The 27638-nt window shown below is 42.2% G+C and overlaps 2 protein-coding genes across 6 annotated transcripts in view; one reads left to right on the forward strand and one right to left on the reverse strand.

The window, feature by feature from the left end:
• The window catches only part of orc6 (origin recognition complex, subunit 6), a 40730-nt gene extending 27350 nt beyond the window's left edge, over positions 1 to 13380 (forward strand). For 2 of the 4 annotated variants that reach the window (XM_078210819.1, XM_078210822.1), the window contains exons 4-7: positions 377 to 466; positions 9476 to 9588; positions 9690 to 9761; positions 12772 to 13380. In XM_078210819.1, coding sequence (XP_078066945.1) covers positions 377 to 466; positions 9476 to 9588; positions 9690 to 9761; positions 12772 to 12902 — 406 coding nt within the window. In that variant the 3' untranslated portion in view covers positions 12903 to 13380. The remainder of the gene's footprint in view (positions 1 to 376; positions 467 to 9475; positions 9589 to 9689; positions 9762 to 12771) is intronic. The other 2 variants (XM_078210821.1, XM_078210823.1) reach the window with 1 other exon arrangement.
• A 5831-nt stretch (positions 13381 to 19211) lies between these two features.
• Positions 19212 to 27638, reverse strand: part of mylk3 (myosin light chain kinase 3) — a 50479-nt gene continuing 42052 nt past the window's right edge. Inside the window, exons 11-13 of one of the 2 annotated variants that reach the window (XM_078210833.1) lie at positions 23742 to 23894; positions 22198 to 22327; positions 19212 to 19850 (exon numbers count right to left, since the gene is read on the reverse strand). In XM_078210833.1, coding sequence (XP_078066959.1) covers positions 19773 to 19850; positions 22198 to 22327; positions 23742 to 23894 — 361 coding nt within the window. In that variant the 3' untranslated portion in view covers positions 19212 to 19772. Of the gene's footprint in view, positions 19851 to 22197; positions 22331 to 23741; positions 23895 to 27638 lie in introns of both variants that reach the window. The other variant, XM_078210832.1, reaches the window with a different exon arrangement.

Here is a 27638-nt window from a genome sequence, read left to right on the forward strand (position 1 = left end):
TTTTGATTGCTCCACAGGCTTGCCTTTCTCTGAGTCTCAAATTTTTATTGTTATGTTACGTGTTTAAAGCAATGGCTGAGATTTTCCAGTCCCTCCAGCAGTGTGAATCGCAGCAGGGGATGGCACAGGGTTATGGGGAAAGGGCAAGGGGAGTGGACCTGGGTTAAGATGTTCTTTTAGGGGTCGGTGCAGACTTGATGGGCTGAATGGCCTCCTTCTGCACTGCAGGGATTCTATGGGTCATTGACTTAGGGTGAGGACTTCTGGTACTGCCAAGTTCCAACCAATGTGTTTCTGCTGGTTTGACTCTGTTGATTTACTGTTGCTTATTTCTGTTGTGTTGTGTAAGTAATTAAAATATATTTTCCTCCTTCAGATATGAAGCCAGTTTGCCAGAAGCACAGCAAGATGATCTTGATTTCTCAAAGCCCCTCTTCACCACTGCAGCTTTATATAGTGCATGCAAGTGAGTAGAATGTAGATAATACCATCTTCTTAATGTGCCTAATATATGGTAGAGTTCAGATTTTTAAAAGTCTTTTCTCTGATATTGTTTGGTTGCTGTAAGGGAAATTTAGTGCAAGGACGAACTACAGGTTAAAATTCTCTCTTATTAACATTTTGCATGGCTTCCATAGATACTGGAAGGATGTGATGTGTTTCATGGACACTAACCTGTCTTGTGCATAGGAACATAGGGACTTGGGAGCAAGTGTAGGCCTTTGGCCCTTGCGGCGTGCTCTGTCAATCATTCAGATCATGGTTGATCTGGTTATGGTGTCAACATCACCTTCCTGTCTGTCCACATAATTCTTTACATTCTTATAGCTGAATCAACCTTGAATAAATTCAATTCTCTTCTGCGGAAGAGAATTCCACAGACTAACAACCCTCCAAATGAAAATAATTCCCCTCATCTCCATCTTAAAAGGCAGACTTCTGCTATTTTATTGCGTTCCCTAGTTCTAGTCTCCCCAACAAATGGAAATGTCAAGATAAAGGCAGAGTACTTCGGATGCTGGAATCTGAAACAAAAACAGACAATGCTGGAGAAACTCAGCAGGTCTGACAGCATCTGTGAAGAGAGAATAGAGCCAAATTTTTCGAGTCTGGATGACCCTTCGTCAGAGCATGGAAACATCAGCCTGGTATCCACCCTACTAAGTCCCCTTAAGATCTTGTGTTTTAATTTTTTCTCTACCTTTGAATTATGATCTATTCATAAAGTATTCTACCTACCTTCAGTGCAATCAAACAATGATCAGTATTATCAATTTTCTGTGGAAATCAATTTAATTGTTCCACATTACTTGGTTCCTTTGCACAGTGTCAATCTCTCCAGTTTGGGAGGCTTTTCCTCAGTGGTGTTCAGTGGACTGCCCATGCTGGATGGCTAACAGCATGAAAGAAAGCACTGATCCATTTTGGATACGACATAGTCCAAGCAGCTTCTGTGTGACCATTGAGCCAAGAATGCTCTGGGCTGGAAGAAAGCAGGTCATAGTGCACATAAGGGTGGTGAAGCCGAGACAATCAATGATTTCAAAAGGAAATTTGATAGGCACTTGAGGGAAATAAACTTAGCACGACTACTGGGAAAGAGCAAGAAAATTAGACTGACTGCATTGCTCAACAGAGTGTGGTATGGACTCAAAAGGGCTGAATGGCTTCCTGTGTGTTAGAATTCTAATGAGAGGGGTTCGATGAATGTTGGAGGACTTTGGTTTTCATATTTAAAATGTCCTACCACCTGACTTGATAGTAGGCCGTGGGGAAGATGAAGACAACCACACTGTTAATGGGGAGTCATTTTCCACCATTTTTGGATTGCTATCTGCTGCATTTCTACTTGGTACAATGCCTCTTAATCACCCCCGTTATATGCATTTTTTTAAAAGTTTATTTATTAGTCACAAGTAAGGCTTAGATTAACACTGCAATTAAGTTACTATGAAATTCCCCTAGTCGCCACAGTCTGGCGTTTGTTCAGGTCAATGCACCTAACCAGCACGTTTTTCAGAATGTGGGAGGAAACTGGAGCACCCGGAAGAAGCCCACGCGGACACAGGGAAAACGTGCAAACTCCACACAGACAGTGACCCAGGGAATCGAACCCGGGTCCCTGGTGCTGTGAACATAAGAGCTAGGAGCAGGAGAAAGCCATCTGGCCCCTCGAGCCTGCTCCGCCATTCAATAAGATCATGGCTGATCTTTTTGTGGACTCAGCTCCACTTACCCGCCCGCTCTCCATAACCCTTAATTCCTTTACTGTTCAAAAATTTATCTATCCTTGCCTTAAAAACATTCAATGAGGTAGCCTCAACTGTTTCATTGGGCAGGGAATTCCACAGATTCACAACCCTTTGTGTGAAGAAGTTCCTCCTCAACTCAGTCCTAAATCTGCTTCCCCTTTATTTTGAGGCTATGCCCCCTAGTTCTAGTTTCATCCACCAGTGGAAACAACTTCCCTGCTTCTATGTTATCTATTGCCTTCATAACCTTATATGTTTCTATAAGATCTCCCCTCATTCTTCTAAATTCCAATGAGTATAGCCCCAGTCTACTCAGTCTCTCCTCATAAGCCAACCCTCTCAACTCCGGAATCAACCTGGTGAATCTCCTCTGCACCCCCTCCAGTGCCAGTATATCCCCTCTCAAGTAAGGAGACCAAAACTGTACACAGTACTCCAGGTGTGGCCTCACCAGCACCTTATACAGCTGCAACATAACCTTGCTGTTTTTAAACTCCATCCCTCTAGCAATGAAGGACAAAATTCCATTTGCCTTCTTAATTACCTGCTGCATCTGCAAACCAACGCCTTGAGATTCCTGCACAAGGACACCCAGGCCCCTCTGCACAGCAGCATGCTGCAATTTTTTACCATTTAAATAATAGTCCATTTTGCTGTTATTCCTACCAAAATGGATGACCTCACATTTACCAACATTGTACTCCATCTGCCAGACCCTCGCCCACTCACTTACACTATCTATATCCCTTTGCAGATTTTCAGCGTCCTCTGCACACTTTGCTCTGCCACCTATCTTAGTGTCATCTGCGAATTTTGACACACTACACTTGGTCCCCAACTCCAAATCATCTATGTAAATCGTAAACAATTGCGGTCCCAGCACTGATCCCTGAGGCACACCACTAGTCACTGATTGCCAACCAGAAAAACACCCATTTACCCCCACTCTTTGCTTTCTGTTAGTTAACCAATCCTCTATCCATGCTAATACATTATCCAGAACACCGTGCACCTTTATCTTATGTAGCAGTCTTTGGTGCGGCACCTTGTCAAATGAAGCAGCAGTGCTAACCACTGCTACCGTGGCGCCCGTATAAATGAAAGTGCAGGGATGCCAGTTGAAACTTGGATTTTTCCTTCATTGCGACGGCAGGATGAAAAGCTGTGTTTTACTAACTGGGTGCAATGGACTTTGCACTGTATTGCCTGCTTCCCTCCACATTAAATATGCATGCACAGGAAGCACATTGGATCACGGGCTGGTGGCCTCTGATCTGCCTTCCCTACCGTAAACTCACCCGTTTCCTCACTTTTGTCATGAGGACTGCCACAGATGAGAAAGATGATCCCAAAAGGGAAGAAGGCAGTTGCACTCAAATTCAATGACCCTGTGATTACTGGAGGATACCCACCAACCTCACCACGCTGGCTTGGGGTGGTGGTGGCAGCTGTGCAAATGCAACACAGAAGAGGTCAGCCACCCAGTGCAGAAAGAAGATAAATTATCTCATCCATGCCACCAGGTTAAGTCAATTATTTCATCATTCTGAACTCTCTCACTCACCAGCCTATCACACAATCACTGGCATCTCACACACTGCCAGCTCAAGGGACATCACCATTCACTCAAACGCACTTTCACATAAACATCTGGGCTCATATCTTCTGCGGTTCACATCCTCCACACATGGCAGATATCTTTATCATCTGTCCAAACACTCGACTCTACAATTTTGAGCATTTCACAATCTGTAACTGCCTGGATTGCAACTACAAAGCTCTCCTCACAATGTTATGATCCAGCGCTGTGCATCCCATCACCTAAATATTCACTGAGATGAGTGTTAATTGCAAATGGTGGTATTTGGCGGTCAGTAAAATCTTTTGAAAATGTTCTAGAAGTGCACATCGTAGTTTTAGACAATGATGAGGGAAGCACTGGGCTAGGAGTGAGGATGTGCTGAAGCTGAAGTATGTTCTTTATTTGCAAGGGCTCATGACCTTGAAGTTTCATGGTGTCTGAGAATTTTGGAGTTCGCTAGCTGGCCATGAGGGTATTTTAATGTTTGGCATGCAATTGGGTGAACACTGTCATCCTCAATGGTTCACATGCAAAGTACAGTGAGAATAAAAGAAAGCCAGCATATTTAACTGAGTGCAGGATGTTGATATGATAGAGAAGAAGGACACAGAATTAAGTAATCTCTAAATAGATTCACACCTGTGGAATGTCCTCTGCTCTGCTGCCTTAGCCCAAGTGTCACCTACAGTTTCACCATCGAGGTTACACAGAATGGGTTGTCCTATTGCTGGAAATGGATCTCCTTGAAGAACTTTGTCAGATTGAAGATTTACAGCCTCGAGCCCACCCGAGGATACTGGAACAACTCCTGACTCTCTGACTGCCACTGCAACTGGGATGCTAGAGATATGCTTGAAGTGGCAGCACTTTCTGATGTCTGATGCTGAGACTCTGCCCTCCAGTTAGCACCTCAGCCCAGCAAGGGCATCATGCTCCAGAGCCTTCAAAGTCCTTCAAAGGATCAGGACAATGTGAGAATGATGTGTAACTATTCACTCTCTTATTGAAGTGCATGGTTGAAATGAAAGGAATAACAACGCTGGTTTTCACATTGGCCATTGATGGAAGGCACTTGTCCAAGAGGGTACTCACTGCAACTCTTCATCCTCCTCATATAATCTGGTTATGAGGACCTCAGGTGGATACCTGTTTTGTCTGGCCCCTGCAATGGTTTCCTTCCCTGCAGCCTCGGCTTCCTTTAACTCAACCCCCTCATCCCCTTTGTCCTCTTCATTGGAGGATACATGCAGCTTTCCATGCTGGCATCTGACAAGTTCTCCTCCCTTTGCAACACCAGGTTGTGCAGCACACAGCGGACACGATCGTCCGCAAGACCTTCTGGAAAGTGTACTGGAGTGTTGCACCAGATCCATCCAGGCATTGGAATCACGTCTTTAAGATGCCTGCAGTCTGCTTCCCGCTGCTGGATTTTATGCTACCACACTTGAGCCAGCCCTGGATCCTGTGTGAGTCCATCGAAGACATCTGGGATCTGCAATCTACTCAAGATGTAGGAGTTTTGGACAAATCCGCATGATAAATTTCTTAAGGTCGCAGACTTGCTATACATCGAGCAAGTGGTAATCTTTCCTGTTGCCAGGGAACTTTTCTAGCCACATGAGTGCAGTCAGTGGCACCCTGCACCTGTGAGAATCTGGAAGTCTCAGCAAAGCCCAGTTCTCTGACATACTGGCTTGCTTATCTCTGTTGAAGTTGACGTAATTGTGGGCCTTGGTGAAAAGGGTGCCTATGAGCTCATGTATACATTCATGCATGGATGCTTGAGAGATCCTGAAGAGGTTGCAAGTGGAACCCTGGAATGAGTCACTGGCATTGAAGTAGAATGTGGCCGTTATTTTCAGAACCACTGGCAATGGATGCCCTTGCAATCGCCATGGTACCAATTCCTTGAGAATGTGACAAATGTGAGTCACCAGATCCCTGAACATGCAACACTGTAGATAAGAAATACAAATTCTGTACACCCTTGGTCTTGCAAGCTGCCTACGCACAACATTTCAGTGAGTCTCATCCTCTGAGTGCAGAGGGGGCTCTGCTGGCCCTTGGTCTTGAGGGTTTTTCTCCTTCCTTTGGTGAACCAGGCATCTACATCGCAATCTTCTTCTTTTCTGCCTGTATACGATTAATGCAGGCATTAATCCAAACTCCATCATCCTGATCTCCTCTCTGCAATATCAGCGAGAGACAGACAAGAGTCAACATTAGTCTTCAAAGATCCTCTTTGTTCAAGGGCTTTGTTCCAGTGTTGGTAACAATTTGCCCCTGAAATGCTATCCACCGTGGGGTGCGTTTTATGTGCTTTCTCCACCAAACCTCCCCCCACCCCCCCTTACATGACTGATTACTATGGCATTGATTTGCCAGGTGCTTAAATGTGCTGTTTTCAGCCTAAGTATTGGGATCCTCATTCACTGCACTCAAATACTACACTCCTTGGAATAAACTTGAGGGAAAATGTTTAGTCAGGAAATTAGATTATTTGAAGGGATCTGAGGCTTCCCTTCTGTGAACCTGCTAGTGGCATGATTCTTACACTTTTCTCGAAAGCGTGTCCAGTCACCAAATTGCTCTGGAGTTTCTTATTGCTCTGGGGAATTCCTATGCTGCAAGCATGGGGGTTAATGCAAGGAGGTTGATTCGTGCCACTTTTCAGGATTAGTCTCACATGAGTGCTCATCATTGCTTCACTTTCCTGATTCCTTGCATTATAATTGAAAGACTCCTATCATGTCTCAGCTGTGCATCTCTCCTATTTCATAACGCATAATTCAGTTGGATGCCCTTTAAATTGTTCCCCCCACCTCCCCTGTCCCAGTGCATGCACCTGTTCCATGCAGACCTTCCAAAACCTCACCAGCAGCGCTTCTCCTCATTTTAATTTTGTACTGTGCCATCGCTGCAGGTTGGAAGATGGTGGTTTGGAACCTCACTGCCAGACCAGCTTGGATCCTCCCTGTGGTGAGTGTGGAAACCCCTGCCATCATCCTGGAGGATCTGAATGTTCAGGTTTCCCTCCCTCCAAGACATCTGAATCCTTGATCCCATCATGACTGTGGTGAATATCTGTTTGTTAGCTCCTGAACATTTTGAAGCGAATGTGCCTATGCCCCATGTGGACAACGTCATCTTGAGGCCATTTGTATAGTTCTTCCCTCCCATCACCACCATGCACACTCTTAAATGCCCCACAATGCTTTTTTTCCCCATCTGGAAGCTGCAGATGACTCCTCTGACTGCGCCAGAAATCCCATGGCACATGATACAACAATGCCCTGTGCACAACATGCTCAGCATGACTGACACTGGCCTGATGTGCCCTCCCACTTCCTGGATTGAAGCAAGGGTGGTCTTTCTTGGCTCAACATGGTAAACTGAGGTCTTCTTCACTTGGCAATCCTCCTGTTCTGGACCCAAGTGACTTGCGTCATTCTGTAACTCTCTCAACATGCTGGCTTTGAGGACATTCCTCACCACAGGATAGCGAATGTGGTCCCATTGTTTAAGAAGAGTAGCAGGGATAACCCGGAAAATTATAGGCCGGTGAGCTTGACGTCCGTGGTAGGGAAGTTGTTGGAGAGGATTCTTAGAGACAGGATGTATGTGCATTTAGAACGGAACAATCTCATTAGTGACAGACAGCATGGTTTTGTAAGAGGGAGGTCGTGCCTTACAAATTTGGTGGAGTTTTTTGAGGAAGTGACAAAAACAGTTGACGAAGGAAGGGCCGTGGATGTCGTCTATATGGATTTCAGTAAGGCATTTGACAAAGTCCCACGTGGCAGGTTGGTTAAAAAGGTTAAGGCTCATGGGATACAAGGAGAAGTGAGTAGATGGGTGAAGAACTGGCTTGGCCATAGGAGACAGATGGTAGCGGTCGAAGGGTCTTTTTCCGGCTGGAGGTCTGTGACCAGTGGTGTTCCGCAGGGCTCTGTACTGGGACCTCTGCTATTTGTGATATATATAAATGATTTGGAAGAAGGTGTAACTGGTGTTATCAGCAAGTTTGCGGATGACACGAAGATGGCTGGACTTGCGGATAGCGATGAGCATTGTCGGGCAATACAGCAAGATATAGATAGGCTGGAAAATTGGGCGGAGAGGTGGTAGATGGAATTTAATCCAGATAAATGCGAAGTGATGCATTTTGGAAGAAATAATGTAGGGAGGAGTTATACAATAAATGGCAGAGCCATCAAGAGTATAGAAACACAGAGGGACCTAGGTGTGCAAGTCCACAAATCCTTGAAGGTGGCAACACAGGTGGAGAAGGTGGTGAAGAAGGCATATGGTATGCTTGCCTTTATAGGACGGGATATAGAGTATAAAAGCTGGAGTCTGATGATGCAGCTGTATAGAACGCTGGTTAGGCCACATTTGGAGTACTGCGTCCAGTTCTGGTCGCCGCACTACCAGAAAGACGTGGAGGCGTTAGAGAGAGTGCAGAGTAGGTTTACCAGGATGTTGCCTGGTATGGAGGGTCTTGGCTATGAGGAGAGATTGGGTAAACTGGGGTTGTTCTCCCTGGAAAGACGGAGAATGAGGGGAGATCTAATAGAGGTGTACAAGATTATGAAGGGGATAGATAGGGTGAACGGTGGGAAGCTTTTTTCCAGATCAGAAGTGACGATCACGAGGGGTCACGGGCTCAAGGTGAGAGGAGGGAAGTATAACTCCGATATTAGAGGGATGTTTTTTACACAGAGGGTGGTGGGGGCCTGGAATGCGCTGCCAAGTAGGGTGGTGGATGCAGGCACGCTGACATCGTTTAAGACTTACCTGGATAGTCACATGAGCAGCCTGGGAATGGAGGGATACAAACGATTGGTCTAGTTGGACCAATGAGCGGCACAGGCTTGGAGGGCCGAAGGGCCTGTTTCCTGTGCTGTACTGTTCTTTGTTCACACTGTGCAACCTGCCTCACTCTTACTTCCAGGGGAACTCTAGCCTTGGAGCCCCGTCCCATGCCTCAGACCAGTTTCCCCTCCCTCCAGTGGAGCTCTGGACCTGCAGCTCATTAAAAGCCACTCCCGCCTTACTGTTGGTCTGCTAAATAGAGATTTTCCTGTGACAATGCCCTGAAAGCAATGTGATGCTAACTGCAAAGTCTAGCACTAATTACCACAAGTGCTGTGCGATGCAGTGCAGGTCAATTAAACTCAAAGTCACGAGTGAAGTGCAGGTTACCTGGTGCATGTAATTTATATACCATTGTGAAACACGTTGTTCCGATTGCATGTCAACATGCCATGATGATCCAGTGTTGGGGGAGAGGTGGGGGGATGATTCCAGTGAAGAGTCCTTATAATGAGATATGAATGCATTGAAATGACGTTCTTGATGTGCCACAGTGGGGAAAAGGGGCCCACTATTGAAGCTTTCAGCGCACAATCATGAGCTGGTTTCATGACTGAAACCGATTTCTAGTCTTCTCACAATATTTTCCACTCCTGCCCACCATGGCACCCACACGGATGGGAGCAGAACACCCCAGCCTAAAACAACAATTCCAAAAGCAAAATGTCTTAATCCCTTCAAATTTGAGGCCATTGAAAAGATCTATTGTGATTTTCAGTAGTAGGAATATGGTTGTTTCATCATTGATTGTTCTGATGCCCTTTAGATGCTTGAAAATAAAGATTGAGAAGTCCAAGCTCGCTGCCTCATCTGGTGTGAAAAAAACTATCTTTGACCGACTCTGCTCTCAAATGGAAATGTTTGGACAACTTATTTGCAGTAAGTTTCAAACTATGCTTTGCCCATTTAATTTGAAGATAAATGAAGACATGACCATCAATGTGTTTCAATAACTATTTTTGGCTGAATTACTTTCAAAGGTGAATCTGCTGAACAACCTAAACAAAACAAGAGACAGAGGACATTGCGGGAAATATTAGAAAAGGAGGAAGGTATGAACTTGCTTAGAGTTGTCTTAAGTTATGTAAAAGTTACTTAATGGATTGGATTTTTAAATACAATTATTTTTTATTGCTGTTTATATTGGAATTAAAGCCCGAACACAATTTCTCTTTAATTTAATATTTTCTGTTATTTAAACTTCATACCTCCTAAAAAAACTTTTCTCAAATGTACATATATAAGACATTTCATCACCATAAGAATCATTCATAATACAACGAATGTTAATAAATATTTACTTCAAATGTTTTTAAAACTCGAGTTCTGTTGTTTTGTTGCACACTGCATATGTATCCACTAATAAGGTTTTTGGTCCATTGTATGTATATCTATGAGCAACTGAGTTTACTAATCCAGTCAAGCTCAAATAGGGGCTTAAGCCTAAGAAAAATTCTTGTCAAAGAGTTATTCACTTCAGGTCTGTCTACTACTTATTTCCTTCAAACAAATTTGTCAAGTTACTAAATTATGATAGTGTTGAATTGTTTGTTAATACAGGCAATATTAACCATAGAATCCCTACAATGCAGAAGAAGGCAATTTAGCCCATTGAACCTGTACCGTCTCCAATTTAGCACGAATGGTTGGGTGGGGGGGGGAGGAGGAGGGAGCACTGCTATCTCACAGCGCCAGGGGCCCAGGTTCAATTCCCGACTTGGATCACCGTCTCCGAGCAGTCCCCTTGTCAGCATGGGTTTCCTCCCACAGTCCAAAAGGTGTGCTGGTTAGGTGGATTGGCCATGCTAAATTCTCTCCCAGTGTACCCGAACAGGTGCCGGAGTGTGGCGACTAGGGGATTTTCACAGTAACTTCATTGCAGTGTTAATGTAAGCCTACTTGTGACACTAATAAATAAATTTAAACTTAATCCGCACATTTTTGGACTCCGGGAGAAAACCGGAGCACTGGGAGGAAACCCACCCAAATGCAAAGAGAACGGTCAAACTCCACGGAGAGTCACCCAAGACTGGAATCGAACCTGGCATTGTAAGGCAGCAGTGCTAACCACTGTGCCACCGTGCTGCCCATTGCCACCATGTGGCCCATAACTTTATATTGTGTTGGAGAATCCCTCTTGGATGTTACCACATAAGGGTTTACCCAGCAATTGCCCAGAAACGCTAACTCTCCTTGGGCAATTGTGCTGGGCTGGGAACCATCTGATTTTGAATCACTAACTTTAAATGGTTCTGCCAGTTTTACCCTCATAGTTACTCTGGAAGAGTTGGAAGGAAGTAAAGTACTTAACTCCAGAGTAATTATTTTAAAGATGCAGACCTAGCCCGGGACACACATACACCCCATGCACACCCTGGACACCGGACACCACCCATGCACACATACCACCCCACCCGTCTGTTTGAATGCTCACATCCCATTTGCTTGCCCTTGAAACTTACCTTCTCTATGGCAGCTAGTGCTGTAAAAAGGGGGGGTGTCCTCCTTCGCTACTCTCCATTTACACCCCGCTGCTGCAACTACAGTTGCTTTGCTGTCCCAATCTCACCAACCTGAGTGAGGAAGATTAGGTGTGACAGGAGCTTTGGAATTCCATCGTAGGTAAGTTGCTACAGAGTGGCAATTCAGAATTGTTACGTTGCACGAAGAAGCCATTCAGCCTACTGTCTGCACTGGCTCTCCAAATGCCCATATTATGACTTAGTACCATTCTCCTGCCTTTTTCTTGTAACACCGCAAATTGTTTCTATTCATATAATCAGAATGCCTGATTGAACCGGCCTCTCATGCATTCCAAACCTAAATAATTCACTGTGTGAAAAAGAGTTTTCTCTCATCACGTTTGCAAAAGAAGCAAACCACTTTAAATCTGGGCCTCATTCTCGATCCTTTTACGAGTGGGAATAGTTTCTTCCTATCTATTCTGTCCAGTCCCCTCATGATTTTGAACATTTGTATCAAATCCCCTTTTAGCCTTCTCCTCTCTAAGAAGAGCATTTCCAATTCCTCCCATCTGTTTTCATAACTGAAGTTTCTCCTCATTCCTGGAATCATTCTTATAAACCTTTCCTGCACTCTCTCCAATCTGTTCACATCCTTCCTGAAGTGTTTGGCCCAGAACTGTACATAATATTCCAACTGAGATCTAATTAGTGTCCCATACAAGTTCAGCATAACCTTGCTCTGATAGCTCTGCCCCTATTAATAAAGTAAGAAGTCTCACAACACCAGGTTAAAGACACGTGTCTTTATATACCCTGTTTGTGAACACGACTCCCACTCACCTGATGAAGGAGCAGCACTCCAAAAGCTTGTGGCTTGTGCTACCAAATAAGCCTGTTGGACTTTAACCTGGTGTTGTGAGACTTACTGTGCTTGCTCCAGTCCAACGCCGGCATCTCCACACCATGCCTATTAATAAAGCCCAGAATACTATATGCTTTATTAACTGCTCTCTCCACCTGTCCTGCCATTTTTAATGACTTATGCACAAAAACACCCAGATCTTTCTGCTTCTGCGTGACCTTTAGAATTGTTCCCTTATTTTGTAGTGCCCCTACATGCACTTCCTACCAAAGCAAATCACCTCACATTTCTCCACATTGAACTTCATCTGGCACCTATGTGCCCACTCCACCAACGAGTCTATATCCTTTTGAAGTTCTACACTGCCCTTTTCACAGTTTACAAAACTTCCAAGTTTAAATTATACCCTACACACCAAGATCTAGATCCTTTTATATATAGATATATAGATATTATATATATATATCAGGAAAAGAAAGGGTCCCAATACTGACCCCTGGGGAACTCCACTACAAACCTTCCTCCAGCCTGAAAAATGTCCATTAATCATTACTTGCTGTTTCCTATTACTCAGCCAATTTTGTATCCAAGTTGCCATTGTCCCTTTTATTCCATGAACTATAAATTTTCTCACAAGTCTGTTTTGCGGCATTGTATTGAATCAGGTTAGGATGCTGACCTAATTGAATTAAATCTTATTTTGTTCAAAGAAATTAAAGCTGTTCTAATTATTAGCAGATGAAGAGGCTGCATCAGAACCCAAACGAGAAAAGCCTGAATCTAAAGCAACAAAAGAACAGGATTATGAAGACTGGAAAAGGCAAATTCTTGAAAATGCAGCCAAAGTCAAGCAGATGAATTCTTAATTTATTCTTTTTTTTAAACTGCAATGCCCATTCAAGGGATATACCTTCTTTGGGATAGAGAGAAAGATGTATTGAAATCCTAATGCCATGTCTGTTGAACTATGGATTGATTTTACATTAGAATTCTGATTGCAGTTGACTTTGTAGAAACCTAGCTTTCAAACTTTGACCTCCACGATATATGTGTCTCAGCCTGTAAACGTGAAGCCTGACTTTGGTTACATAGACTATTGGGATACATAAATGAATATTGCAACAAACATTGATTTTACTGCCCTCCCAAGCATGAAGAATTTGTGGCTACTGAAGAAACTGAAGCAGAGTAGTATATGAAAAGACCTCAAACCAATTGTTTTTGTAGCTTTGTTTTACAATTTAGTTATTTTGTGTACATTTTGGGAAATGTCTTTTAAATTGTTACTTTTATTGTGTATTAATTATTTGAAGTAAAATTCATGATTTAACTTTTTAAAAATTCAACAAAATTAATGTCTGAAGTTTGTCCTTTCAGTACTTAGAAATCTCTTTCACCTGTCCTGGTCCCCCCATGCTGACACAATAGTTAAGAAAGCCCACCAATGCCTCTACTTTCTCAGAAGACAAAGGAAATTTGGCACGTCAACTACGACTCTCATCAACTTTTACTGATGCACCATAGAAAGCATTCTTTCTGGGTGTATCACAGCTTGGTATGGCTCCTGCTCTGCCCAAGACCACAAGGAACTACAAAAGGTCGTGAATCCATCACACAAACCAGCTTCCCACCCATTGACTCTGTCTACACCTCCCGCTGCCTCGGCAAAGTACCAGCATAATTAAGGACCCCACGCACCCCGGACATTCTCTTCCTTCTTCCTCGGGGAAAAAAATACAAAAGTCTGAGATCACGTACCAACCAACTCAAGAACAGTTTCTTCCCTGCTGCTGTCAGACTGGTGAATGGACTTACCTTGCATTAATTGATCTTTCTCTACACCCTAGCTATGACTGTAACACTACATTTTGCACTCTCTCATTTCCTTCTCTATGAACGGTATGTTTTGTCTGTATAGCACGCAAGAAACAATACTTTTCACTGCATGTTAATACATGTGACAATAATAAATCAAATCAAAATCACTACCAAAAGAGTGCCAAGTCTGGTGGAAACAATTCTAAGAGTGTAGGTTTTCCATTTCTCATGCACAAATAATGTACTTTGCCCACTGACCATGTATCAGAAAATTATGGACCTGTAATTCTGCGTGCTCAAGGTAGGATGGCAATCTCGCCATGTGTGAAAACTCAAAAATATAATTATGCAATCCAAATGGCCTGCACTTTAGGGATTCTATGGTTCTGTGGTAATATCATTTATTTTAACCTTGCCACTCGAAAAATTATTATTGCTGTTTAAATTTCCATCAAGTGCAGGTTGTTGAAAGCATTGTTGCATAAAGTCTGCATGTTGATGTATTTTTTAAATGATAGTTCACAAAGCTGATTTTGTCAGTAGTTGACAGAGCTCTAAATTTGTAGCTATAAGGAGAAACTTTTCTGATTGTATTTTCTTTCTTGTTGCCTAGTGCTCTCGGTTACGTAACATGCTTTGCTAAGAAGAATATGTATAAATCGTATCAGTAAGTAGATGTCACTAATAAGCTGCTACTGCATGATATTCACATGCACACTATCAGGAATAGGAGTCAGAAGCATAGTTTTACTATCTTTTTGTTTCTTGTCTTTGCCTTGAAAATTTGCCTATTATAGTCTCTATCACTGTCAGCTGAGGTTAATTAACTTACCATAGACTGACATTCAGATCCACATGCTTACAAATGAATGCTGTCTCAAGCAGATGGATCAGAAAGCAGAGTTTAATCACCAGTTTATTGTCGTCATCAAATGTAACCTTGAAAGCCATAGAGTAATGTCTAAATGCAGCATGTTTTTATCAAGTACCTTTTTAATATATTTTTATTTTTAAAAATATTCCAAGTTTCATGGAAAGGTTTGCTTTGTTGTAAGAACCAGAATAAACTTTGGCTTAATATTTCCTCTAGAAATGGTTTTAATTAATATTTTGCAGGCCTCTCTTCCCCAAACCACTGCTCAGTTGGATCATGGCTGGTCTATAACTCAACTCCATTTATCTACTTTTACAACATATCCCTTGATGCCCTTGTCTAACAATCAATCTGAACCTTGAAAGCATAACTATCCCAGGATCTGCAGACTTTTGGGGGAGAGAGTTCAAAAGTTCTGTTATCTGTTACGTGAAAAAGGTGCTTCCTGGTGTCTTTTTTGAATGGCCTAGCTCTAATTTTGAGATTATGCCTCTTTTGTTCCAGAGGAAATAGTTTCTGTATCTACTTTATAAAATCTCTTCATACTAACACCTCCGTTGGATCACCAATCAATCTTGCATATTCTGGGGAATACAATCCAAGATTATGCAATCTCATAATTTAACCCTTCAAGTCTTGGCACTATTCTGTACATCTGCAGACCTCTCCTTCCAAGGTCAGTATAACCTCCTTGTGGTTCAATGGTCCACTGCCTGCAAATCCTTACTGCCTTTCTTTCAACTGCTGTAGTATTGTATTTTTGAAATATTGCTGCTCTTCCTTTCACTGCTCTTTCCAAAGACTTTATGGCCTGAATTTAAAAAAACTATACAGTGTGTGAGATATAGTTTATTTGTGAATTTTGTTACATTTCAAAGTGAGAGTGCAGTAATGTCTCAGCAACTGTTTACCAATAAAACAAGTTTCAGTATTTCTTGGGATTTAAGTTTACCTTCATGGAAGGTCATATAAGCACTATGTTTTGTACTGTAGCATGGGGACAGTGAAGGCCAAAAACACATGTTCCATTTTTCAGTTACAAAGCATAAATTTCATGCAGTTCACATTGATTTTCAAAATTAGAACAGCCATTCATACAAAACCTTACAAATTTTAAGTGAATTTGTTAAATGTGCATGTAGCTAAAGCTTTCCTTTTAATTTTTGGAAAAAAATTCAATGTAAAACATAAACTTGCTTCTCTGTATCAGAAGAAGCTACCATGTTATCCCTTCTTTCTATACATAACTTTGGTTCTATTCTGAAATTTAGTAGGAGAGGAGGAAAAAAAGTTCTATTTCCTCCTGTTGCAGCTGATAAATTTAGTGAAATTGTGTGGATAGTTGTAATGATAACTATAATAACCAGTCATGGTAACGTAAATAAATGGGAAGCCCAGATTTATAGGAGTGCGACATTTTGTAAATCATTGTGTATTGCCATTGTATTTACTTGTGTGCAGTTTCACAAAAACTTCCGCTATTACAATCTCGAATGTTCAGTTGTGCCATTGCAGTTAGGAGGGTAAAATAATGTTGCCTTTCTGCTTCAAAACTTTAAATACAGGATTAATCTGAAAATCTTGAAAAGTACTGTATGTTGTATACAAATGTCACTTCAATAAACACTCTTCCTCAATATTGTGACACAAAGTACTTGTGTACTGGCCTGAAGAAAGAGAAAATGTTATCACTTTGCAGTACAGAAATATTGAGCACCTGCAATTGTAATGTAAGCAATTCTTCTGCAATCAGGGCCTATCCAATGAATGTGAACGATCTAATGCAACTGCCAATGAGTACAATTATTTCTACTTCAAGATCACAAAATTTCATATGCACCAAATTTCCTCAGGGCTGTGGAGGGATTAAATGAGGGCAGGACAGGTCTTCCACCTGGCAGTGATGTATTGACCCTGCTGGAATGGACAGGCTTAGCTAAGTATCATAACTGGGTGACATAGCACAACTCCTAGAACCAGCAGTCTCTGGCAGCAAAAAGATCAAATTCTGGAGCTTTTACTTGCTTGGGTGTTGACCCAAAGATTCTGTTGGAGCACATGAGCGTAGGAAGAAACTTGCAAGAGAGGAAGCCAGTGAACGGAGTAATGAAAAAGTAGGGAGAGAAGTACTGGCTGAGAGTGCCACCTTGTTTGCACTTGAGGTGGAAAACCAATACTAGAGTAAGATCAAAAACCAGTTGAGGGCAGGCAAAGTACAAGGACTGCAACCATCCGCAACACACTCTGGCGTGATGTTGGACATGAGAGCTGGAAGTATAAAGTGCAGCCAGCATTTGTTACAGTACTTAATCCAGTAAGTATATTTTAGATCTGACCTATTGTTAGTTCCTTTGGTCTCGAGCATAGAGACCAAGGTGTCCCCAGCATCGCTCACTCTATTTCCTACTCAGCAGCTGAGAGTTTCATTCCATTGATGAAGAATTAGCACTAGGAAAGTTACAGCATATGGAGTCCAGGAGGTATAAGAGGACACTGCCCTTGCTGAGCAAAGGCATTTTCTTTTCGATGGAAGAATGCTGCCCTTGGCTCAGGAACTAGCAGACTTGCATCCTGTTATGTAAAGAAAGGTGATAAGCATCACATGTTTATTCAGGCACTGAGATGCTAAAATGTACATCAGTTGATAAAAGTGACAGAATCTATTGCCTTCATGCAACAACATTGAGAAGCATTTTCCACCTCCATAGATGCCAGTGCAGCATGTGGCAGCTTTGTTGTATGCCTAGGTTGTCTTTTCCCTGCAGAAATGGCTCAGGACAAATTAGTGCCAACTCCTCGGAACAGAGCTGAAAGAATATTTAATTCCATATTTCAAACAGTTCAGGCCAGTTTCCAAAAGACACTCTGGTTCCATAGAAGCCATATTGGACTCAAAATGTTAAGTTTGTTTCTCCCCACGGATACAGCCAAACTGCTGTGTTTTCCAGCATTTTTTGTTTTTATTCTAAAAGATGGTCTTTTGGAACTATCAGGATCTTGAGAAATCCATTAAGTCAGCCCTCCCATTGATAAGTGGCCACCAAGAGCGCATGTTTTTTTAAAAATTCATTCATGGGATAAGGGCATTGCAAGCTAGGTCAACATTTTTTGTCCATCCCTAACTGCCCTTGAGAAAGTGGTGGTGATTTGCTTTCTGGAACCCCTTCATATCATAGCGTGTAGGTACACCCACAGTGCTGTTCAGAAGGGTGCTCCAGGATTTTGACCCAGCGACAGTGAAAGAACAGTGATATATTTCCAAGTCAGGGGATGAGCGGCTGGGAGGGAAACTTCCAGGTTATGGTGTTCCCATGTGTCTGCTGCCCTTGTCACTCTAGATGGTTGTGGTCGTGAGTTTGGAAGCTGCTGTCTAGAGAGGCCTGGTAATACCAGTAAGCTTGTTCTCTCAGGATCATAATACATACCAGCCCTCACATGCACCCCCGAAAGGTCTACTCAAACAGCACTGAGCTCATTTAGTTACCCTGAAAACAGTTTAAAGTGGAAGTGGCATGGTTGGTTTCTTAAACCCAAAGACAGCCATTTTCCTTTGAAGATATCAGTGACTGAATGCTGGGGAGATGTTGTGGATGTGTATCGAGAGCACGGATGTTAATCTACAGAGAATCTGTCCCTGTATTTCCCTGGCAGCTAGGATGCTGAATCAAGAGCCTCCAGATGTTGCATTATAGGTGTTTCTGCCTCCAACTCAGCCAAGCTGACCTCAGAAATTTGAGTTCCACTTCTTTTGAATTGTTATGTTGTACAGAGCGCAGCAAGCAGCCATGGAACTCCCATACTTCATCGGTCTCGATGGAACTTCTTGTGCTTTATTTACGATAAGATGAATCTTTTGTGACCAAAGTGACGACGTGGAATTTTCTTGTGCATACTTGGTTTTATGCTTGAATAGGTTTGTAACTGTAATCACCCACTGCTATTTTTCTCTCCTATTGTTGCATTTTTAAAATCTGTAATATCAATGCTGAACAAGGAGCAAAATACTATTGACCACATGGCTTTTTACAAAGACTATTCTAGATGGCTGATTGCTGTGGATCCATAGCACTGACTTCAGGCTGGTTGAAGAACGTGCTGCAAAATTGGGGAGGGGAACAGTGTTAATGAAGTCTGCATTGTTTAACCCTTATCATTTGGCCATAATTGCAATGATACTATTGAAAACGCAGCAATGAAACAGTGATCTTATAATAATATGGTCAGATTATCCTACTGATCGCAAATGCAAAGTTATTGGCAATTTCATTTGAAGGTTCCTCAGACACCGTCAGAAATACATTTTCTGAAATGTTGTTGCATGTTGTAAAATTAGCATCTAACCAAATTTTAACGAAAGAAAAAAAAGCTCCTTAAAAACTTGTCACTAGCAGGAGTCCTTTACACTCACTGATCTAATGCAAAAGGATCTGAGAGAGCTCTATGGCTTGATATTCACAGTAGTAATATTTTCGATTATCAGGTATAAGACTCCCTATACATTTATTAACATAAATATTTAAATAACAATTTAAATTTTTTAAATCAAAAACATTAATGTAGAATTAGTTTGCTTGTGATTCATCCCTTAAGGGATTTCATTTCACTTTACACCACTCGGAATCTATAAATGTATTTATAACAATTTGCAACTTGCTACATTGTAGAATGAAACATACTTTTTGGAACACAATCTAATCAGATTTGCATTTTATCAACATGTCAAATATGTATTTTTTCAGCAGTTAAATTTTCATTTGTGTAATTGACTAATATAATTTTGTGTAGAAATTAAAGAAATAGTATAGAGATTGTTTTTCATTAGAATGGTCAAGATACCACTGCCAAGTCTCTGAAGGGGAAAACTCCTGCCACGTTTCTGCAGTTTACGGGTAACATTTGTTACTTTTATCAATCCTGTAATATTAAGAACAGTATCAAATGTTTAAAGTGCAGCATTTGAATGCAGGCAACAGTAAATTCATTGACCCTCCACTCCTCTAATGATAATGTGCTCATTTTTCAATTGTCAGTTGGCTCAATTTCTTCAGTATTTGGATCTGTCATTTTTCTGCTGGTTGAACTTCCTGAGCCTGTTCACAGCAGCAACTGCATAATAATTTTTCTGCAAACAAAGATGAAAACGTAGCAATTAGCTTGCAGGATCATTAATTTTTATCACTACCCCCATCTCTCCCCACACCCCCATCTCTTCCCACCTCCTTTTTTTACCGTGATCCCTTTATCCTATGACAATGCACTCTACAATTTAATCTCCCAATGGGTAAGTAGCTAGTCTCTTCTCAGTTTCTCTTCACTGTAGTATTGTCATGCAAATTGGATGAGAAATTACACATCACAGATGTTTTAATAATTCTGAAATGGTCTGCTTTCAGTTTTAAGATTTTATTTTGAAAATAGTAGACATTTTCATAAATTCCTGACTTTGAAACTATATAAGGAGTTCCAATGAGATCCACATTATAAAATTGTATGATGTGAATTTACTATTAGAATGCTGTTTTTTTAAAATTCATTCATGGGATGTGGGCATGGCTGGCTATGCCAGCTTTTATTGCCCTTGAGAAGATGGTGGTGTGCTCCTTCTTAAACCACTGCAGTCCATGTGGTGTAGGTATACCCACAGTGCTGTCAGGAAGGGAGTTGCAGAATTTTGACCCAGTGACAGTGAAGGAATGGCAATATATTTCCAACTCAATATGGTGAATGACTTGGAGGGGAACTTCCAGATGGTGGTGTTCACATATGTCTGCTGCCCTTGTCCTTCTTGACGATGGTGTTGTGGTGGTGGAAGGTGCTGTTTAAGGAAGCGTGGTGAGTTATTGCAGTACATCTTGAAGATGACATACACTGCTGTCACAGTGCTTTAGTGGTGGAGGTATTGATTTTTTGTGGATGGGATGCCACCTAAGACTGCTTCAACCTGGATGGTGTCAAGCAACTTGAGAGTGTTGTTGGAGCTGCACCCATCCAGGCAAGTGAAGAGTATTCCATCACACTTCTGACTTGTGCCTTTTAGAATATGGACAGGTTTTGGGGAATCAGGAGGTGAGTTAATCGCTGCAGGGTTCCTAGCCTCTGACCTGCTCTTGTAGCCACAATATTTATATGGCTAGCCCAGTTCAGTTTCTAATCAATGGTAACTCCCAAGGGTGTTGAGAGAGAGGAATTCAATGGTGAAAATGCTGTTGAATGTCAAGGGGCAATTGTTAGATGCTCTTGTTGAAGGTGGTCATTGCCTGGCACTTGTGCAGCATGAATGTTACTTGTCACTTGTCAGCCCAAACCTGGATATTAACCAGAATTTGTTGCATTTGGACATGGACTACTTCAAACCTGAGGAGTCGCAAATGATGCTGAATATTGTGCAATCTCAAGAAATAGAAGCAGGAGTAGGCCACCCCCAGTGAACATCCCTACTCATAACCTTATGATCAAAGGAAGGTGATTGATAAAGCAGCTGAAGATGGTTGGGCCTAGGACACTACCCTAAGAAATTTCTGCAGTGATGTCCTGGAACTGAGACGATTGAAAATTACAAAGTTCTTACAGGGCATAACAGGGTAGATGTGGATAGGATATTTTCCCTGGCTAGTGAGTCTAGTAAGAAGTCTAACAACACCAGGATAAAGTCCAACAGGTTTATTTGGACTTTAACCTGGTGTTGTAAGACTTTTTACTGTGTTTACCTCAGTCCAACGCCGGCATCTCCACATAGTGAGTCTAGACCAAGGAAATAGTCTCAGAATAAGGGGATGACCATTTAAGACTGAGATGAGGAACTGAATTTATTCCTTGACACGTTCAAGACAGATAAATTTCTGGAGACTAATAAAATCAGGGAATATGTAGATAGTAAAGAAAAAATGGTGTAAGAGGTAGATCATCAACCATGATCAGTTTGAAGACAGAGCAGGCTTGAAAGGCCAATTTCCCATGTTCTACGTTCCTTGCCTCAGGCATTCCAAATCCCAACTGCTCACTGTGTGAAAAAGTTTCTCTCCATGTCTCGCCTGCTTCTTTTATTATTTAATTGTATTTAAAGTAAAAGGAACTCTTTATTGTTACTTAATTTGGCCAGGACTTTCAGGCCCTGCCTGCGACAGGCATCATCAGGGGCAGGCTCTTCAAATTTTCCAATCCCGCACGTGATGATGCCTACTGCTGGCGAGTCTGGAAAATCCTGCCCTTTATATTAAATTTCCAAAGGTGACTTACATCCTAAATATTTACTGACAGTTTTAGTATGTGGATGATTAACCCAGGCCCACCTATAAAAGGAACATATCTAAACGCTTTAGGCGTTTCTTATAGATAGGGGATCTCACAGTAGTTGCAGATTGGAAACGTGAATGGACCATTTGTCAATCATGTAAACATGTTGCACAGCATTTATTAAATATTGCACACGTAATCAAAATTACTCAAATGAAAGCAAATCCATGTGTTACCTTCCATAAGCGCTGTGCGATGTACTTCCGCAGCAACACTTGGGACCTGAGTCGAACCTTGCACTTCTTTGCTTTTTCTGGTAAATTGTTAAGCCAGCTGTGTTTCAGACACTGTGCTGCACTGAATCTGCTACTAGGAATGTTGAAAATATGCATATTAGCATTGGAGGCAAATATATACTAGCCACTTGATAATATAGAGCACATTGCAGAATTAAATTGAAATTTGTTTAATATGCCCTTCCTTTGGCTTTGGCATTAACATGTTCTTGTCTAGCTTGCCTTAAAGTCAGTAAAATGGAGATGCAACTACTTGTAGTGGTGCTACACTCAGAGCAACAATTTTAACTCCCAGCAAGAACAGTCAGCAATCCTGGGGAAGAGATCTATCTGGACGAGTGACAGGTTTTAAATGTTGGACCTCATTTGAATTCCATTTTGGGTAGCAGCCTGCAGAGGGATAAAGAATGGATGGTCCAGAATCCTCTGGTCTGTATCAGGAAAAGGTTGTTGACAGCCAGGTAACTCCAGGAGTGGGTAGGGTTGGTTCGAGGTTCTTGTCCAGGTGCCCAGGAGAATGCCTGCTTTTGGCCCCACTGAGGAAAGGTTATTTTACATTGAGTGACCTTGCTGGTTTCATAACAGCTCTGGCTAGGCAACCGCACTCACTCTACTGCTTCAGAGATATTAAAATGCCATCAGTGTACCATGTCCAGCATGGGATCCCAATTTGCATTTATTATTAAGGCTCCTGCCAGAGGCTGGTAAGAACCTCATCTGTCACCAAAATCAAAGGCATTAAAATAGGTCATTGCTGCGGAGTGCAAAATGGAACAGTTATATTTGAACTGTTTGTTCATTCCTTTCAAACCAACAAGGGAACATGTTAAAATTCCTCTTTTATAAGTCTGGTTTTGGTGCTGAACAATATCGGCAATTCTGAAAGGATTCTTTAACAAACACATCACCTACCGGATGCACGAATGGAAAATTGAAATTTCCGAAATAATGAACAGATAAAACAAACTCCAATGGTCGTGTTACAATGAAATAACTTGTTTTTAAATAGTTGACAGGTACCCTTTTGTGGAGGATTAATTGATTCCATTATAAGAAAAGCAAAGGGAAAAACATCCTTTTAGGTTTTGAACATAAATCATTAGTTTCTACCAGTTTATATTTTTCTTGTTACCTAGAGGGAAACTTGCTTTGCTCACAGGATTCCCATTTAATATGTTGTTTGGTTTTCATAGCAGCATTCGAAAGAAAGGCTTATTCCTTGGATCATTGACAAACTTCCAAAATGAAGAACTGTTCTTTGTATGCAGACATTCATCTATTCTCTTTGGTAGAATTTGTTCATGTGCCTCATTTTTAGGAGCAGTCATACACAGTTAACTTGTTGACTTAGGAAACTGGAGAAATTGATCTTGGAGGCAATAGAACTGACATCTGAAATACCTCATCATTGACTCAAACACAGCACTGACTTGAATTTAAATTGGGAAATCACTGCCAGGATAGTTATGTTTTATTTGTCATACCTCTTCTCTTTCACAAGAAGGTTCGAAACAAATTCTTTTGCTTCTTCAGACACACTTTCAAATCCTTCTGCGTCAAAGTCCCAGTTTGCATTAATGACATTGTTCATGGTTTCAGTGTCATGATCACCTAGGAAAGGGGACAGGCCGCTCACCCTAGAAAAGTAGACATCCATTACCCATATGTGCAGAGAATCAACAGTTTTATTCATTTCAACAGCTCAGAAAAATGGTTTCGTGTGATCAGCAGCACCAGTTATCTGGCCACTTTGGTTGCTATTCGGGGATCAAAATGGCGCCTGAGGTGTGTGCACATACTTTGGGGCAAATTTCACTGTACACCATACTGCTGAGGGACTTAGTGTGCATGCAATGAATGGTCACTGGACGTATACAGAGCACACAGATCATGATGTCAATCAGTGTGCAGTACTGATGTGACGGTGCCATTTTGGAACTCAACAATCAGGTCACACCCTCTTTAACATTGCACATTCAAACATATCTTCAGAATCAGGAAGGATCCCCAACACCAGTATTATTTAAAGGGATCATTCTTGCTTATAGGTTGCTTGCTGATTGATTTATCCGGTACAGCTCCACGGGTGCTTTACATAATTGGTTTAAGTTGTAAACTTGTACAGGGACTGGTGTGGCAGGTTCTCAAGGAGTTTTTGCTTCCTTCATGGCTTCTGCCCAATCAATTGCATCCAGATATGGGTGCATTAGTAACCGTTCCCCTTAGAATACAGCATGACTTGAAAGAATGAACAGAGGCCGCACAGAGTAGGACAAGCTACGGGATCAGGAAAAGAGGGATTAAGAGTTCCAGCAGGCTGCCAAATCCACCAAGGTGTAGAGGGAGAAATTCTCCTACCTGAACCTCTGAGCAACAATGTGTGAGATGTTTGCACTTCAGTAAGAATTCTCTCAATGAAATCTGCCACCTGCTACAGCAACTGCAACCTCTGTAGCAGCTTTGCCAATAGCTGTGGTGACGAACATTGACGCATTTGGCTCCTTCCAGACTATGGGTGCAGATATTTCAACGTCTTGCATTTTGTTGTCCATTATTGAATATGGAAAGTCACTGAACCTTAGCATTCAATGAGAGCAATGTTTCATTCTCTCTTGCTAGAGAGAAGCAATGAAGCGAGCACTCAGCCTCATGGGATTTCAGTCTTCTGTATGGCATAGGGTACCATTGAACAGCACTGTGCCTTTGCCTGACTTAGTGTTACTACAGTAAGAAGTTTAACAACACCAGGTTAAAGTCCAACAGGTTTATTTGGTAGCAAAAGCCACACAAGCTTTCGGAGCCTTAAGCCCCTTCTTCAGGTGAGCGGGAATTCTGTTCACAAACAGGGCATATAAAGACACAAACTCAATTTACATGAATAATGGTTGGAATGCGAATACTTACAGCTAATCAAGTCTTTAGGATACAAACAATGTGAGTGGAGAGAGCATCAAGACAGGCTAAAGAGATGTATATTGTCTCCAGACAGGACAGCCAGTAAGACTCTGCAGGTCCAGGCAAGCTGTGGGGATTACAAATAGTGTGACATGAACCCAATATCCCAGTTGAGGCCGTCCTCGTGTGTGGAACTTGGCTATCAGTTTCTGCTCAGCGACTCTGCGCCGTCGTGTGTCGTGAAGGCCGCCTTGGAGAACGCTTACCCGAATATCAGAGACCGAATGCCCGTGACCGCTGAAGTGCTCTCCAACAGGAAAAGAACAGTCTTGCCTGGTGATTGTCGAGCGGTGTTCATTCATCCGTTGTCGCAGCATCTGCATGGTTTCCCCAATGTACCAAGCCTCGGGACATCCTTTCCTGCAGCGTATCAGGTAGACAACGTTGGCCGAGTTGCAAGAGTATGTACCGTGTACCTGGTGGATGGTGTTCTCACGTGAGATGATGGCATCTGTGTCGATGATCCGGCACGTCTTGCAGAGGTTGCTGTGGCAGGGTTGTGTGGTATCGTGGTCACTGTTCTCCTGAAGGCTGGGTAGTTTGCTGCGGACAATGGTCTGTTTGAGGTTGTGCGGTTGTTTGAAGGCAAGAAGTGGGGGTGTGGGGATGGCCTTGGCGAGATGTTCGTCTTCATCAATGACATGTTGAAGGCTCCGGAGAAGATGCCGTAGCTTCTCCGCTTCGGGGAAGTACTGGACGACGAAGGGTACTCTGTCCACCGTGTCCCGTGTTTGTCTTCTGAGGTCGGTGCAGTTTTTCGCTGTGGTCTGTTTGCAGTGAGCAGTCTGAGCAGAAACTGATAGCCAAGTTCCGCACACATGAGGACGGCCTCAACCGGGATATTGGGTTCATGTCACACTACTTGTAATCCCCACAGCTTGCCTGGACCTGCAGAGTCTCACTGGCTGTCCTGTCTGGAGACAATACACATCTCTTTAGCCTGTCTTGATGCTCTCTCCACTCACATTGTTTGTATCTTAAAGACTTGATTAGCTGTAAGTATTCACATTCCAACCATTATTCATGTAAATTGAGTTTGTGTCTTTATATGCCCTGTTTATGAACAGAATTCCCACTCACCTGAGGAAGGGGCTTAAGGCTCCGAAAGCTTGTGTGGCTTTTGCTACCAAATAAACCTGTTGGACTTTAACCTGGTGTTGTTAAACTTCTTACTGTGTTTACCCCAGTCCAACGCCGGCATCTCCACATCATTAGTGTTACTAAACAGTGTTATATCAATGACAGCAGCATGGCTGATGGAAGGCTAATACCTTACAGGGGAGCAGACTGCATCTGACTTTGTTAAATGAATGATGTCAAGCAGGTATATACCAATAAAGACCGGCTATTGACTGCAGCCTCTCCATATGGATCCCAACAATCTAGGCTGGCTGGCTGATAGGCAACGGCAAAGGGGAACTAGTGGATTGGCAGTGATAGGAGGACTTTTTTTTAGTTTGGTTTCCAGATGACAACTGTTGGTAATAATCTTACTTTTTCCATTTTTACCTCAGTGAGACCCAACTTTTATGGTTCCCATTACCATTTTTTTTTGCTTTACACCACCATCCCTTTTGTCATTTAATCTTCCCTGTCTTCCATCCTAACACAGACCTTCCCTATTGTGCATTCCACCCACTTCTCATATTCCTCCTTTGCTTCCTTCAAACCCATTACACCCCATGTCTTCTAGTTCTGCTGAAAGGCCGTTGACCTGAAATCTTTTTCTTTCTCCACCTATGGGGCAGAATTTTATGAACTGTTTGCAGCAGGGCGGGGGCATAAACTGCAGTGAGCAGTTCAAAAATCCATTGACTTTGGCAGAATAGAAAAATCCTGTCAGCAGGAGGGACCATAAAATTCTATTCCATGCTGACAGACCTGCTGAGTATTCTTAACATTTTTCGATTCTTATTTCAGGTTTCCCCCCCCCCATCCTTTGCATTTTTCTGTCTTTAACTGTTTTTCCCTCATCTCTCCATTTTATTTTCTACTTTTGTCTTGAAGTAAACATACAGGAGTCATTAATCTGATTGCTGCCACCCACTGATCTGGATTGGATGCAAGCATCTGTGTAATAGGCTGCAAAGGTCTGAAACCAGCCCCCCATAATATGTGGCTGCATTGCCCAAGGAGCTGTCCTGTTGTTCAACATCCATTACAACTAGACACTGCATGGTAAAGTCACATGAAGATCTGTAGGTCTTTCCACTGGGTGGTCCTCTGCTTTCACTAGCATGCCAAACTTAACAGCTGCTGAATTGTTATTAGCAAGCAAAACAATTTTATTTGTGCCCAAGTGCATGAAATGACTGAAGAGGGACTGTGTTCCTGGCTTCATTGTGTACTATTGTTGTACTTAAGCTGCAGTTGCATGCAACACAGCCCAAACTACATTGAGGGGGCTTTCACTTTGTGGCAGCCAT

The sequence above is a fragment of the Mustelus asterias genome, chromosome 4 (assembly GCF_964213995.1).
Source record: "Mustelus asterias chromosome 4, sMusAst1.hap1.1, whole genome shotgun sequence".
Taxonomy (NCBI): domain Eukaryota; kingdom Metazoa; phylum Chordata; class Chondrichthyes; order Carcharhiniformes; family Triakidae; genus Mustelus; species Mustelus asterias.